Source organism: Nestor notabilis, unplaced genomic scaffold, assembly GCF_000696875.1.
Source record: "Nestor notabilis isolate BGI_N333 unplaced genomic scaffold, ASM69687v1 scaffold12671, whole genome shotgun sequence".
Classification (NCBI taxonomy): Eukaryota; Metazoa; Chordata; class Aves; order Psittaciformes; family Psittacidae; genus Nestor; species Nestor notabilis.
The window spans coordinates 38,689-54,269 of NW_009913461.1; the positions used below are offsets into that span (position 1 = coordinate 38,689).

The following is a 15,581-nucleotide window of genomic DNA, read 5'->3' on the forward strand; positions in this document are numbered from 1 at the left end:
TGGACACAATACTCCAAGTGAGGTCTCACAAGAGCAAAGTAGAGGGGCAGGATCACCTCCTTTGACCTGCTGGTCACACTTCTTCTGATGCAGCCCAGGATACGGTTGGCTTTCTGGGCTGCAAGCGCACACTGAAGCCAACTCATGTCAAGCTTCTCATCACCCAATACCCCCAAGTCCTTCTCCACAGGGCTGCTCTGAATCTCTTCTCTGCCCAACCTGTAGCTGTGATGTAGCTGTCATGTTTGGCTGCTGTCTAGGAAAAACTGGCCTGGTCCTAGTAATAAATTATTTAATATTAAATAATAAATTCTGGATATTATTACCTTCTTGACATGCAATTCATTAGAAAGAAATGACTCCAAATAGCCCATGTGGTTTTATTAACTAGGTTTTTAGGACTGTTACAGATGTGCAACACTAGAAGAAAATTGTTTGGCAAATAAATAAGAGTTGAGAAAAATGTTTTTCAGAAAAAACTGCAGACTATCATGACCACATGAGCAATCATTGCCAGATGAATGAAACATGATGAAATGGTAAATATGCATATAATTAAACAGAGAAAAGGGATTAATATGAATCATATTCCACATGTCTAATGTGGAAAGCAAACATGGGCAGGTTGAAGAGGGACCAGAAAGTCAAAGAACAAACAAGTTGCACACATGTACATGTATCTTTCACACTGTTACAACCCAACTGCCTCAGGGAAGTATTTCTAGCTCAAATCAGATGCCTGGTGCCAAGGACTTAGTTATATCATGAGGCTACATTCCAAACTGCTAAATTCTACAATGAATTAGAAGTTCCTTCTGCTCTTTTTGACAGTCAACCCTCTTCCCTTCAACCATTACTGAAAGTCAACAAGAAAATAATTTTTCTTCACCTTACAATTTTTCTTCTTTATTTTCTCCTTCATAATGCAGACAAGATGATACCATCCTAATTAAATCATTTCTTATGTTTGCCACTAGATGTATTAAAGACTGCCTCAAAACAACATCACTTTGTGGGTGTAACTGTTTTGTGCACCTGACAAAAAGTACTATGAAATGTAAGGTTTTAAATAGAACCTAGCTGTTGTTCTGGCAATTTGGTCTAATTATGCAAGTAACTAACACCAGGCACCACAAGGTGATGTTAATGACTTCAGCTGGCTGATAGGTAAAGGCTTGACTTTAGTCATTCTTTAACTCTTCTGAATTCCTATTTGAAGGCAGGTAAGTACCATTTATAAAAAAGCCTTTGTGAAGGAAGCACGGAGATTGTTTTAGTAGCCTTTAATTCTTCTGTAGTATTTTATATTAACATGTTTTCCTCCACAGCCCTTAGTACTGTGCTTGGGAACAGTCCCTAAAAAGTCTGCTTCTAATTTGAATATAGATATATTGCATAAGTAGCTAGAAAGAATTCAGGTGGAAAGACATAACTGAAGGCTTTACCATCCATAGCTACAAACTGGTCATGAATAAATTCAGGCTTCAAATTAGAGGGCCCCTAACTATTAAGGCAATCAGATGCTGTAATGGACTTCCAATGAGATTAATAGGTGGGTAAAAAAAGCTACCTGCTTTCAAAACGGAGCTTGTTAAGTCTATAAAGAGGCTGAGTGCTGGTGACAGCAGAGGGCTAGGCTCCCTGATCCGATAGTCTCATATATGACATCTATTCTAAAGCATTATTTTCACATTTTTCTTCTATTTTTTCCTTGTTGTAATTCCATGTGCTAAATATTATCTTGGAAACAACTAAATCACTTCAGGCAGCTGCTTCAGATCAGAATCAATAGCTGGTTGACATCTGCTGCCAAACAAATAGCTCAATACTGCTCATTAATTTGACTTTCTCAGAATGGAGATGAAAACTAAGAAACAACAACAAGGAAAATAATGTGCTTGTAATGTTGGATCTCTAAGAGAGCACAGTTCTACTGTTATCTTGTAATCCTGATCCCTCCAATGCATTTACTTTTATTTATTTATGAAGTTCTAAAGAGTAAAAACGCCTCTTCCAAGGCTGCAGACACCCAAAAATGTTTAATCATGCAACAATGGATCTAGTTATAAATTATCCCAGCAGCATCTGAATCAGTTGCAGAGACTCGGACGACTCCTCTCCTTTTGTCAACGAAGAATTTATTCAGCATTCCCCGGAAACCCTACTTGAACAGATTACTTCTTCAGCATCCCTTGAAAAAATACACTTAACTTCAGCTATTCCAAATCAAAGGGAAGATCGCATTGCCAGAGACCTTACAGAGCCCACCTCAGCAAGTGGCCTTTTTCATCAGAGACACCCAGGTCAAAAAACACAAGAGAGATGCAGACAGTCCTCAAATTAGACAGGATGAAACAGATTCCAGACACCACCTTCAAGTAACACATCAATAGCCAGGGAAACCCTGGAGATCCAGTGGTCTGTGTTCCCAGTGAGCAAGCCTTCAAACTCTGCTTTAGTACTCTCCTATAAATTATTTTACGGGTTGGTCCCATGCAGAATGCACTGTGCAGTGTGCCACTCGTTGTGAAACTACAGGAAAGGTAAGTGTTATAACTGAAAACAGAAACTGCAACCTCCTTGCCAGACAGAAATCAGGACTGGAAGCATAAAGCTCACTGCAGTCATAGATAATAGAAATTAATAACAAACAAAGGACACCAAGCCCCCTCTTCTGGCTAGCTCTGCCAATTCCCATCATCACCGCAATCCTGTTTAGCAAAAGCATCAGGTACCCTTAACCAAGCTGAAAGAACAGTCTCAGAACATGTCACTGAAACGCTCAGTCACTTCATGAGCAGAGCGAACACACCATTGTCCAACTCCCTAGCAGTCCTATGCTGAATAGCAAAGCAGACAGGGTAACTTCTTTAGCTGCTTGAGAGCTCTTTGAAAGATGAACATCTAACCCTTAATCCTGGGATTAAACAACTGAAGTTACCAGGAGAAGAACACTTTCCTTGTGGAAAAGACCTATCCCGTTAAGCAAAGACTGTCACAGAGTCAGCATTCCTTGTGAGAAATGGCACTGTAGGAAAACAGCAAGGTCAGTAATAACATAGCCCTACAGCCCCCCAGTGCAGTGAATAAAGCAGTTTAGGTTGCTCCTGCTCCAAAGCCAGGTCTGTGTCAAAATGACAAAAATATCACAGGTGTTCTAGGACACTGCTCCCACCTCCAGCTCCTCAGCAATACCAGCCAGAAAGGAAGATGTGACTGTTGCTAGCTCAGCAGTTAGACAGTTTACCAGGGTCTCCACCACTCAAAATGTATCTGTCTCTCACACATGTGAGGATGCTATTATGGAAATAACTTTCTCCTACAAACTCGCAATGAAAGAGTTAAGAAAAATTGCACTGGAACTGATCAATGCTGGCAGATGACTTCACCCGCTGATGCTCCAACTACAACAAACAGCTCCGTCTGGACACAATTCTGGCTGAAAAACTAAGCAGTTGAGAGACAATTGTTGAGAACATTCCTACAACCAGAAAGCGCTGTCCTTTGAGTCTCTCACGTATAAAATGGGAAAGACAGTAGGTTATCCACTGAAACAGTTGCCTGTGATTTACTTACTGTCAACCTGTTATGATTTATTTCTGAACAAAAAGAAGAGGAAATGACAGTTTTGCAACTTTGCTTATTTATAAAGAACAGGTTTCTTAAAAAAAAAATTCCTTTCAAATTTTGGAAAAACAGAACGTTAGGTTAACATCAAGTTCCTGAATTTCTAAAATCTTACACTACCATAATACAGGAACACTAGTGACTTTAATCTTGTAGCTGGACAGGCCATCAAAGACTTCTGTATCTGTATTTCTCTGGCTTCAAAAGAATGCTGGGGTGGAAAAAGGTCTGTGTGAGTGTATCTTCTCACAGTATTAGAACCAATGAGATACAGATCTTGAAACACTCCACTTGCAGCAGTTTTCCCTTTAGGGGAAGTTAACTTACTCAATATTCAACTGTGTAACAATCAATGTTCAATTATAATATAGCCTTTTGCTTTTAATTTAGCACATTTTCACTGAGAAGCAATCACAAATAAATGACCTTTCTTCAAAGGACTCCAGACATGGGAAGCTTTATCAATAAGTGTAAATATTTTTAGATGGAAAAAACTGTGAGGATGAGCTGAAACACAAGCCTCAAATTAACTAATATACAGAAGAAGTAGTAACACTTTTTAAAAGACAGAGAATGGTAAGATACCTCTAGCTAACAGCATATACTACAAGACATGGAGAAAAAACTAATTTGGAGGGGACAGTAAGGTTTTTGCTTTTAATTGCTCCTTTGTGTGAGGCTGCCCTTTCAGCAGCACTTTACAACCCTCTAGCTATTTGCAAAACTCTCAGCAGTAACTCCAGGGAGGTTTTGCAATAGCAGAAGATTGCCCAGGAGCTATAAACTTCACCTAAAAAATGGTTAAAGTCCAGAAAGAACATGGTGAACCAGAAATTCTGAGGAGACTGGCAACCTAAAATGACCTAAAACATTAAAGAAAATACAAGTTGGATGACAGTCATCTAGCTAATATTCAATAGACTACTAAAAATATCTTTTAATTAGAGTATTTTTGTGTTCTATAACAGATCTGCATGCTTATTCTTACACAGAATTAATTTTCATGAATTTTATAGACACGGACATTACAGTCAAGGAGTTTCAAAAATGCATTAAGTGGCAATTGTACTATCCACTGCTCTTTTTGAAACAGCTGGAGCCCTCAAGCTGAGTATTCACTAATTATCGACATAACTTAACCTCACAAGGACAGCTAATACAGAAAACATTGAAAAATTCTCAGAATGTTTATCTGATGTGAAGTAGGAAAAAAAGCCCCAGGGGCAACAAGAAAATCAGACTACTGAATTATCACTAACTTTAGCTTTTTATACCTTGAGGTCCCAGTTTTGCCTGAGCTGGAGTGGAGGTTGAGCTAAGAAGGGGATCAGATGAAGGATCCAGGAAATTGGTGCTCAGATTTGTTTTACATGAGAGTTGAAGCGATTCTTCAGGTAAATGATCTAGGCTCATCTTGTTTTGTCTACTGGTATCTAGTAGGTCTTTCCCAAAGAAAGCTTCCTGCAAAGAAGACAAAATGATTCAATGTAGGAAGAACACTATATCTATTGGGTAAATGACAAAGTTGAAATTCAAAGCCAATGATTACTAGAACATAAAAACACATTCTCAGTCTCACATGCCTGCCAGTATGGAAGTATCTCTTCCAGGCTATGAGGCATGGATACAGTGGATAGAACTTACCTGAGGTAGCTATACTATCAACATTTTATTATTAAATTCACACCTTAAATCATATAGAAGATCTACAGTCACCTTGCATACATGTGGAACAGACAGTGTAACAATGCAGTGCTCTTATACATCCCAAGTTTTTCGATGTTTTCAGTATTCCTCCTTGCGCAAATAGGACCAGCTAAAGAAGGGAACACTGCTGTACAACTTGATTTTATGAAAAACATTCAAGTGCACTGTGGTCCAAATTCTGGAACGACCATACAATGCAGTTTAGTCAGCACAAAACCGTCCTAACATCAAACTACAGTAACAAACCACCTAAAGATGTTTAAGTTACATTACTATCTTTTAAAATATTATGTAACAGCTATCACTCACCTAAGCCTGACTATTTAGTACTGTGACAACAACCTATCAAATGTTAAAGCTAATTTTTTTTCATTATATAAGAACTTCTTCTGGTTTTTATGTAGTCTTTAAAATCTTGATTTAGGATATAGCTGCTAAAATAAAGCTGAAGATAGGGGTATTTTTCCATACCACTTACTCCAACATGAGCAAAAGAATAATCTAAGAAATATTTCACAGGAGTAAAGCATGCATTAAGAAAAACACCCCTTATCCTTATTAATCCAAAGGAAATGTGCTTAAGAATTTACTTTCCAACTCACTTCTCCACTTACAAAATACAAATTATTTTTAGACAGAGATTGTTCTGCCTCTCTGTCAATTCTTTGCTTTCAATCCCAATATAATCTTTGTCATGACATTTGGTGAAAATCTCCAAGATAATGAAGTTTTCATGAAAAAGGTGGCTGAGGAGAAGAGCAAGACAAATAATGTTCTCTGTGTGAGACATATATAAGCCAGTCAGTTTATAAACTGGTTGAAAGTTGCTCAGTCACCATTAATACCCTGGTTATTATCTGCAACTGCAACCTCTTAGCTGCTAGGGACATCACCAAAATAAAGTGGGGGAAAGAGCAGAGATTATTGTGGTGGGGAGATGCAGGGCACATAAACCCACAAAACTGTAGGAAGACAACTTTTCCCTATCAAATCATGTTCTATAATTCTCAGAAAAGAAAAATCAGTATCTTGAGGAAATTACATGACCAGGCTAAGACATCCTACAGAGCTGAATGGTGAAAACGTCACGCGTCAGTTCAGTGAGAAAAGAAAGGGTTCTTCCCCCTCCTATCTCAGAACAAGTAGAGATCTATCACTGAGAAATAACATCAGAGGACTGGAGATTTAATATAATGCACAGCTTTCTGTACAAACTTACAAACATTCTTTACAGAAAACCCATTTAATTTGAATGATAAATTGGGAATGGAAAGGAAATATTAATGGTTTAAATGAAGTACGAATCCACATGCAAAGATCAGGTTTCTAAATGGATTTAAATACGGAATATACCAATAGCTTTACCTGCAAGTAGACAGGAAAGGTTTCTTCAAGTTTATTTTTCTTTTTTCTGTAACGCTTTTTTATTTTCTCAGTACTTTCTGAAGCTGGGGTGGACTCCTCCACTGGAGTGTCTGGCAGCTGTTCTGTCCAACCTAAACAGTAACATTCAGGCACAAATAAATAAAATACTCGGTATCCTGCTCTAAAGGTACAGTGGTAGTATACCTAATGTATCTGGGTGAAAGGGTGTACTGAATCTCACTCTAGATATATTGTAAAGGTGGCTTTTATCCAGCCAGATGTGAACTGCCACCTGATCGTCTGGGCTCTGGCAATAAGGAATACCGTATGTGACACTGGTCACATCGCTGTTACCTTGTTGTACAGCTCAGTGGCTGAAGGCAGACCTTTAACTTTCATATCTCAAAGCCACCTAAGAATTTGGTAATCTGAGAAAAATTATAGGAGCCATTCAAGCAGATATTTGAAAGATAATTCCACTGAAACAGTATCTCCAAAATCACCAATGTTGAGCTACACATTAATCACCTTTCATTTTATACACTGATTTTTCTCAAATTAAAAGTAATAAATATTTTAATCTGAGAAAAAGACTGTCATATAAATAATGAACAGGCTAAAAAAAGAAATCTATACAGAAGCTCTTAAAGAAAAATCATACATTTATTCAGCTATCATATTCCACAGTGGCACTGCTTTTTCTAATAAACACAAAAGCACAGACTGCTCATCAATCATTCAGTATTTTATTTCAACAGGCCAGGGAAAACAACTGCAGGTAAAAGCAGAACTTTCTAAGTCCTGCTAGCTCTGCCTTGCCAAAGCTAATTACTTAAAGTTAAAGACCCTGGGAAGTTATTTAAGAAACTGTATTATTGTGTTATTAAAATCAGTTATGTTTTATACTATAGTAACCTCTTGTACCATATCTGGAGGACTACGAGTAGAATGAAGCTCACCAACACCATGGCTTCTGCATTGTTTGAGAATGAGCTTTTGCAGAGAAAATAGGTAGAACATAACAAGAGCAGCAAAACACTTGGTAAGGCTGATGAGTACTGGCAGCTGAGAAGCAGGCTCTCAGCAAGCTACCATAATTTAAAACATACAAACATCATCTGGGGTTGGTTTTTATCTTAACAAAGCAATTGTGCTTGAGCAGACAAAAAAAACCTCCAACATTCAACTGAAGAATAGTTGTTTAAGAATACTGCTTCTTAACAATATGCATTGTACTGTTAGCCAGAATGGGGAAATAATTATTTTTTTTTTTTACTTAAAGGAGTAGATCCCTATAGACAAGAAAAACTATAAAGCAAAATTTTCGGCACTACTTGAAGCAACGTAGCATACTACACTGAAATAACATGTACAAAGCAGAAAAGCATACCTCTAACACTAATATTAAAGAGAAAACAAGTACTGTATCTCAATAGGAGACCTAGCTATAATACTGAGTTGCACTGATAAAACAGTCAGTCGCTGGCCTCATACAGTAGTTCTACAAATGCAAGTAAGGACAAAATTTAACTATTAGTTTTTAATTCTGCCTGGATGTTGTGGTAAAGATCCAGCCTCCATCACACTGTACAAATATATAGCAAGAAGCTGATCTGCCTCTAAATAGACAGCAGAGAGTGACAAGAGAAATCAAAGCCCAGAGTCTTCTGAGATGACATCAGCCACCCTTTAGAAGCAGCTGCCTCTTTCTACTAACTTTACAGGAAACACGCTCTGACCTAAACATATTCCACATCTCACCTTAATGATACCTCAATGTTTTCTAGATTAGATAGTGTGAACAAATCCAGATGTATGAAGTAATTTAGTCTAATCACACACAGCAAGCAAGAGAACAAGACCCATAAACACAATCCAAGTTCTTATCAGGCACCCAATCTACCGAGTATTAAATTATCAGTCATTAAAATGGCTTTGCTATGAGAAGAGGCTAGAGTAGGATTCTTCAGCCCTGGAAAAGACAGCCACTGATGGGGGAATATGACACATGTCTACAAAATCTTTCTGTATTATAAATTAATATGGATTGATTGTTACAAAAATAATCTTTCAGAACATAAAATGCAAAGGTAGCTTATGGAACCCTTAGATATCCAGTTTAAAATAAGAAGGAATTATTTCTTTGTGTAACAATAGTATATTGTTGAACTCACCAATACAGAATTTTCCAGAGCTTAAACAGATATATAAACATATCAGACACATAAGTGGAACATGGAACACTGGTGAATATTAGAACTGTTTGTCCAAAAGACACCTCTGGATGAGGACTTCTTGTGGAAGGTGTATCAGGAGGAGGACTGCTCTAAACTTACATCATTTTTTACACTTTCTTCTGTTTTTTACTGGTCAAAGCTAGGCTAAACAGTGCTCTGACACAATACAGCAGTCCTTGTAATTCTCACTATTTATCTCCCACAATAGCCTGCAATTCATTGTTTCAGTTTCTTTGTAAATCATGGGCTATGCTGAACTTATAAGTATGTAGGAATTAGTATTTTCAGTTGAATTAATACAGCCATCATGACAAACACAAAAAACGTTTTCTGTTGTAGTATGTATCTGGAAAGAAATTTATGTTGACGAGCTGCATTATTTTTACTGCCTTAAGCATTAACAGAAGTTTAAAAACAAGTTTCTACACTTACCTTCATCTCTACCAGGCAACTGCTCAGAAACAGATCCAGAAGAATCTTTCCTGGAGAGAGATCTTTTAGTCTTCCCCTGCCCAGTACGACTTCTCTGACGTACCATAAATCCCCCAATACCTAATGAGGAAGCAAAAATTCAGTATACTGATTAAAACTATGTTTCATAGTAAGAATGAGAGCCAAGATCATTCTGCAGGTAAAGGGAACTACTGCATCTGTAGGGGTCTAAGAATGAACCTGGTACTTAAGGATTTTTCACTGAGTTTTACGAAACATTTGTGAATTTTAATGTCTCCATGTAATTATCAAAAAGGATCAGAGTTTTAGGACTTCATGACATCTACAAAAAGTTCAAATCACCAAACCTGTCAACTTTCAGCTGTTGTTTTTTTCCATCTCTTGGCAAGCTAATGAATTGCTCCAATTAGAAGTCAATCTACTAAATGAAATCTACTACAGAACCTTAAAGGGCCATTAAAAACTCTACAAATTGCTGTAGAGAGTCCACAGCTCCACACAATACTAAAGAAAGACATACCACAAAATAAAAAGATAATTAATGAACATCATACTGCCTGAAACCCCAGAATCCTTCACTAGAGATTGACTGCAGTGCTCCTGATCCTGTACAGTAAAGCGGTAAATGCTCCATCCCTGGCAGTATTCAAGGCCAGGTTGGACAGAGCCTTGTGTGACAAGGTCTAGTGTGAGGCATCCCTGCCCATGGAATGGGGAACTAGATGATCTTAAGATCCTTTCCAACCCTAACTATTCTATGAAACGGTGTGTATGTGTACATGCATCAGGTTCAGATTTGCTTCATTTTTCAGGGAAATAGTTGGCTGCAGGAAACTAACAGATACCTGCTCAACTTACGACTCAAAACCACTCTGAGCAAATGAAACTCTATTCTCTTGAGGACCCAGCAGTAGAAATAAATGGCTTCTAGAGAAAAAGGAAATCTCTTTAAACAATGTAAGTTTGTACCACCATCTCTCCGGGGTGGGCCAGTGATGGAAAGCAACATACATACACATGGGCATGATCTGCTGAGACAGGGCTCTTACACAGCAGCGTGGGAAATGATGCGGGGAAGGGTAAAAGGTAGTAGAGCTCTGTTTAGCTACTGAGAGAGAAGCGAGAGAAACTAGACCCTGTTGTAACTTCAGCTTCCCTTCCTTCACTGTATTCCTTGCCTTCACCTCCTCAGTCATTTCACTGCCTCTGTTCTCCTCCTCTACTATGGCCTGTTACAGCAACCAGGATGGGTGTGACTGGCAAAAACTGTTTGTGACTGCGAAGACTACAATCAACTTCTTATCCGCAGTAGTCGGAGGCTGAATAGTGAAACACAAACCCGACATGTTAACACAGATTCTGAGACATATCAAGGTACATGAAACAGGGACTCTTAAAAAAGCCAGGCAGGGTCTCAGCAGTGCTTATTAACTGGGTTCAGTTTTAGCCCTAATGAATCAGAGCTATTTCCTACAGAGTCAGTTAGGTACCTCTAGCTTTTTCTGCCTGGAGATAGCTCAAGTGTTTCTGCACCCAGGACACACAGTTAATCCACAGTCAAGATAATTAAGAGTTGACTGCACTGATAAATTAAAATAAATGAATTCATCCAATAACCGAGTTAATTAAAATTCACTGCCACATCATCTGCAAATATTTAGTAAATTACTTTCATCAAGTATTTCAGAAAATAAGATACAAAAAAAAATTCTCTGAAGTTCAGTTATTACCACATACATATACACACACAAAAAAAAACCCCAACCCTGGCCTTCATCAATTATATAAATACAGTACATTTTCATATCAAGTTAAGAATCAGTACAATGTATGGATTGGAACTACTAACCAATAATTGACAGCACATTAAGAACAGTCATACTGCTGAGCAACATCCTCTGGAAATGTATTTTGGTAAGAGGACTAAAATTGTTTTAACAGAACAGGGTAAAAATCTACACTTAACAGTAGAATACTTCAGAATTCAATACTAGGTTTTAGTATCTTTTTTTGTTATTATACAGAATATAAGTGTTAAAACAAACAAGGGACACAACCATATAAATTATTGTACCCTACCGGGTCTATATGGTTTTCGCTTCCTTTTTTTAATCCCATCAGCTCCTTCTGCCACTTTGGTATCATCATCCACAGCTTCCCGTTCTGGGCTGGAATCTGATTTACCGTCACAATCCATAAGATCACCTTCTGCAGAAAAGAGGCAATGGTAACTTTAACTGGAAAAGGGAAAGAAGATATTTTTCCAAAATTTCTACACCTGACTGATACCTGAGAAACTGACTGAGAATGACAGATTTTTCACAAGAGTGACAGATACTCCTACTCTCTAAATACTTTTGGGAAACCCACCCTACCTATACACAAAGACCGAGTATGTACATACATTTCCTGTGAGATGATATCCACACAAAACCAGAGAATAAATGCTATAGTTACTATATGTGAATCTAAGAGATTTTTTTGGTGCCCTTTCAGAAGTCTGTGCTATCGCATTTTCTAAGTGTCTGAGCAATTTCTAGCCATACATCAAGGAACATGTATGGAAACACTTTATCATGCAAGATACACTTAATTTTTCCTATCCTCTTAAGTTTGACTTGGCAGGGTTGCTTTTTTTTTTTATTGAGAAGACAGACTTGTCTGCAGCCTGCACTTGGAAGGTAATGTTTAATGACTTTTAGTTTAGAGGGTTCTTGACTTGAAGCCGTGTGACTGACTGAAAGCAGACTTATCTATGAAGAGGAACTTGACTTACATAATAGAAAATTCAGCCCAAAGCAATTACTCAGCCTTGAAGATGAAGACTGTAATTTTGAGTTAGAGTTTATATTCTGTGGGAAAGCAGGGTAGAAACAGATGTAAAGTATGATGGCATAAAAAAGCCTTTGGTGTTGAAGACAGAGGGAGTTAATTCTGTTTCTGAGATCCCCAAAATGTCAATACAATAACGACCTTTCATCTTCTTGAAATGTTAAATATACTCTTGCATTAAAAAGATATTGAAATTACAATTCCCTGCTTTCGATTTAGGTGTATAATTCTACATGGACTAACCCACATACAGTTGTAAGGGGGAGAAATAGTGTTATAACAGACAGAGCTGGACTATTTCCTAGAATTTCTGCTGTGCTAGAATTAAAACCTTGCTCTTCCACAGGCAGGGGCACAGACCAGACTTTCCCATCGACAAAGACTTCTCTGAGTTCTACCAGCAAAGCTGGAGGTTTGGCAAAGGCAGTCCCCACTGACCACCACAGCCAATTCCCCCTTCCCCTTAAGAGCGTGGGTGAACCCTCTTTGCAACATGTCCACTTCTCGCAGAAGAGAAACCTCCTTAAGTGCTGACGTGTCCTGCTACACAAAGCAGTATACTGATGCTCAACCCTACAGTGGTCCTTCCCATTTACTTACAAAGCATAGCTCCACAAATAGTAGCAGAAGAGCTACATTAAGTCTACCAAAGCTGAAGATGCCAAAGCAAATTGAACTGTCAAGTGGACTTCAAAACGTTGAACACCCGATGAAATGCCCTACCTGACAAAAAAGCCTATAGAGGAGATGGTAACAAAATTACCACAAGATGAGTTTTCTTAGATACAGCCTCTTTTTCCCACCTGGAACTTCAGAGACTAAGCAACAGTTACTCTTGTTTGCCTGGAATTACTACATTATGTTGCTCTAACCAAAACTGTGGCACAGCTTTATTCATCCCGATTCTCATACAAAAATTTCAGTCATTCTGAGAACAGGCACTGATCCCTCTACAGAGCACATACAGAGCTTCCAGAAAATCCTTCCAGTCTACCATGTGCATGCTGTGCTGTTACCGTCGCATATATGAACATGCTCTGACTCTAAAAAAGGCAACAAAAGGTGATCAGAACTGAAATTAAAGTCGCTGCAAGCTTTGGCTCTCTCTTTCAAACTCTGCTATTACATTTATGTATCTTCTTACCTAGTTGAAAAGGGATACCTATAAAAGCCAACAAGCAGATAACGAAGTTAGACAAAGTTAAACAGAAAACAAGCACGTCTGTAAAACCAAAGATTATTAACCACTGAAAAAGAACAAGGGAAGTGATGCCTTCAAACCAGTATCAAATGCTTTTTTGCTTTCAACAACCCACCTGATGGTTGTTGATAATGTTTCATCTCATAGGAAAGTATGAGATGAAGTTTAGAAGTCAGTGTAATGTTAGGATAATGTACCAAACCCTGCGAGTACTGAAGGAGATGAAAGAAAAATAACTAGTTAACTGTTTTAAAGGTTATAAACAAATAAAGGGAAGCTGTTAAAAAAAATATCTCTCTAGTCAACAGCAGACAATAAGAACGTGCTAATCCAACAATGGGAACAATACTTGTATCAACAAGTTAACACTGAAACTGCACTGATGGTTAAACTACTCAGTTATGTCAAGTACACCTTCTGTATCTAAAAAAAGCTTCTTATGAAATTTAATCTGATTAGCAACAAGGCAATGTTGTATAAACAGAAAGCACTTTAGATTGTGGGGTGCCTATACTCCTCTGTTCCTCTCCTAACAGACACCTGCATGGCTAATGTAATGACTCTCACACCTGCTACTTATTTAAGCCTTTCCCCAGGCCACAGATTAACACCTATTCTACCAACACATATCAGGATGTACAGCCAGGGCAGGGCAAAGAGGACAGAAGAATGGGTATTCTACCATGCTACCTGCTGTTCCTAGTGTTTAAGAGCGAGGATTTGAGGAGCAGGGCTGGTTGCTCCTATGTGCTTTTCCCACTCTCATCTCCCACCTTTGGTCTCCTCTGGCTGGGGCTGCTGTGCTTGCTCAGCTGTGAGGGAACAGCTGAGACAAGTACTGGTGGCCCTGGGACACACGGAACTTTGCTTCATGTCTAGGCTGCAGCAGCAGGAGTTCTCCCAAGGGCTTCATGCACAGGCACGTGTTTGGGTAGGCAAACATTAGCCCAGATCCCTTTGTCTCTCATCAGCCTTGGAGGCTGCAAAAACACTGTTAAATCTCCCCCTCCCTCCACAGTACACGGATATCCCATCCTGGAATCTGAAACCGTTCCGTATGGACCCTACATACAGCATTACCTACTTGAATTAGAACAAAACCCAAAACTTCCAAACTCTAATCATGTCTTAAATCTACTTGGGAGATGAAAACAAACAAAATGTTCATTTCCTCTACAGAAATACAAGAAAATTAGTTTTTCCACTTGGACTCATAGGTCAGCCCACCTTAATTCTCTCAGAGAAAAGAAATATATGTTCAAAAAGCTCTTCTCTCCTGTTTCCCCTTTGCTGTAAACACCAGCAGTGATCTAGATGCTGCTTCGCTGAGTCAGCGTTATGACTTTGAAACACCATTTGCCCTAAATTTGAGAGCCTCAAAATACACTTGTACTCAATGAGTGTGCAATATATTGTACTCAGTGAGTGCACAAGTAACCCAAGAATTGGACAAAAAGGCAGCTCGTTTTTCCAGTGTTGCCAGCTGTAGAAAGGTGAGTTTCCTCTGAGATGGATGACCCATAAACAGATCAACAAATGGACAATAACGAACCATGACTATTGTTCAAGTTATTACCATAAGGCATTCTGTACAGAATATACAAGTATCAGTATAATAACATCTCTCAGGGACGTTTGCAATACACACATGTACTGCAATACCCCAAGATACAAGACATGCCAAAAGTAGACTGCTACCTCTACTGTCATCCATCTCCCCATCTCTTGAGTGCTCTGACTGGGCATCTGGGGGGGTCTGAAGCACAGCCACACTGTTCTGATTTATAATCTTCAGTTTAAGCTTTGGTTTCGTCCGTTTTCTTCTTGGTACTGTAACAGTTAGGCTCTGTAACTGAGACATGCCGGACTCTGTCAAGCAGACTCCATCCTGGGTGTATGTCTTCGGTGGGTCTATAAAGTTGAATGAATCATAACAGCAATATAAAACTCTTTAATTTACAAATCTTAGATTTTTAGGAATAGCACTTTTAAGAGTTAATCCACATCTATGGAGCTGATTAATGAGTGAGGAAATTGATATAAATAAAACAGAGATATCTGATACTGTCTTACACATTACACTTACAGCTTTATAATTTAGAGTCTGATTTCAAACCCAGCAACAATCCATTATATTGCTACAAAACAACTTAGATCAA

General features: G+C 38.4%; 1 protein-coding gene across 1 annotated transcript in view; it reads right to left on the bottom strand.

Annotated features, from left to right (window-relative positions):
• Positions 1-15,581, bottom strand: part of LOC104412482 (histone-lysine N-methyltransferase 2C-like) — a gene marked incomplete at its 3' end in the record, with an annotated part of 87,303 nt that overhangs the window by 38,604 nt on the left and 33,118 nt on the right. Inside the window, 5 exon segments of the mRNA XM_010023216.1 lie at positions 4,902-5,088; positions 6,700-6,830; positions 9,369-9,488; positions 11,469-11,597; positions 15,121-15,333. Coding sequence (XP_010021518.1) covers positions 4,902-5,088; positions 6,700-6,830; positions 9,369-9,488; positions 11,469-11,597; positions 15,121-15,333 — 780 coding nt within the window.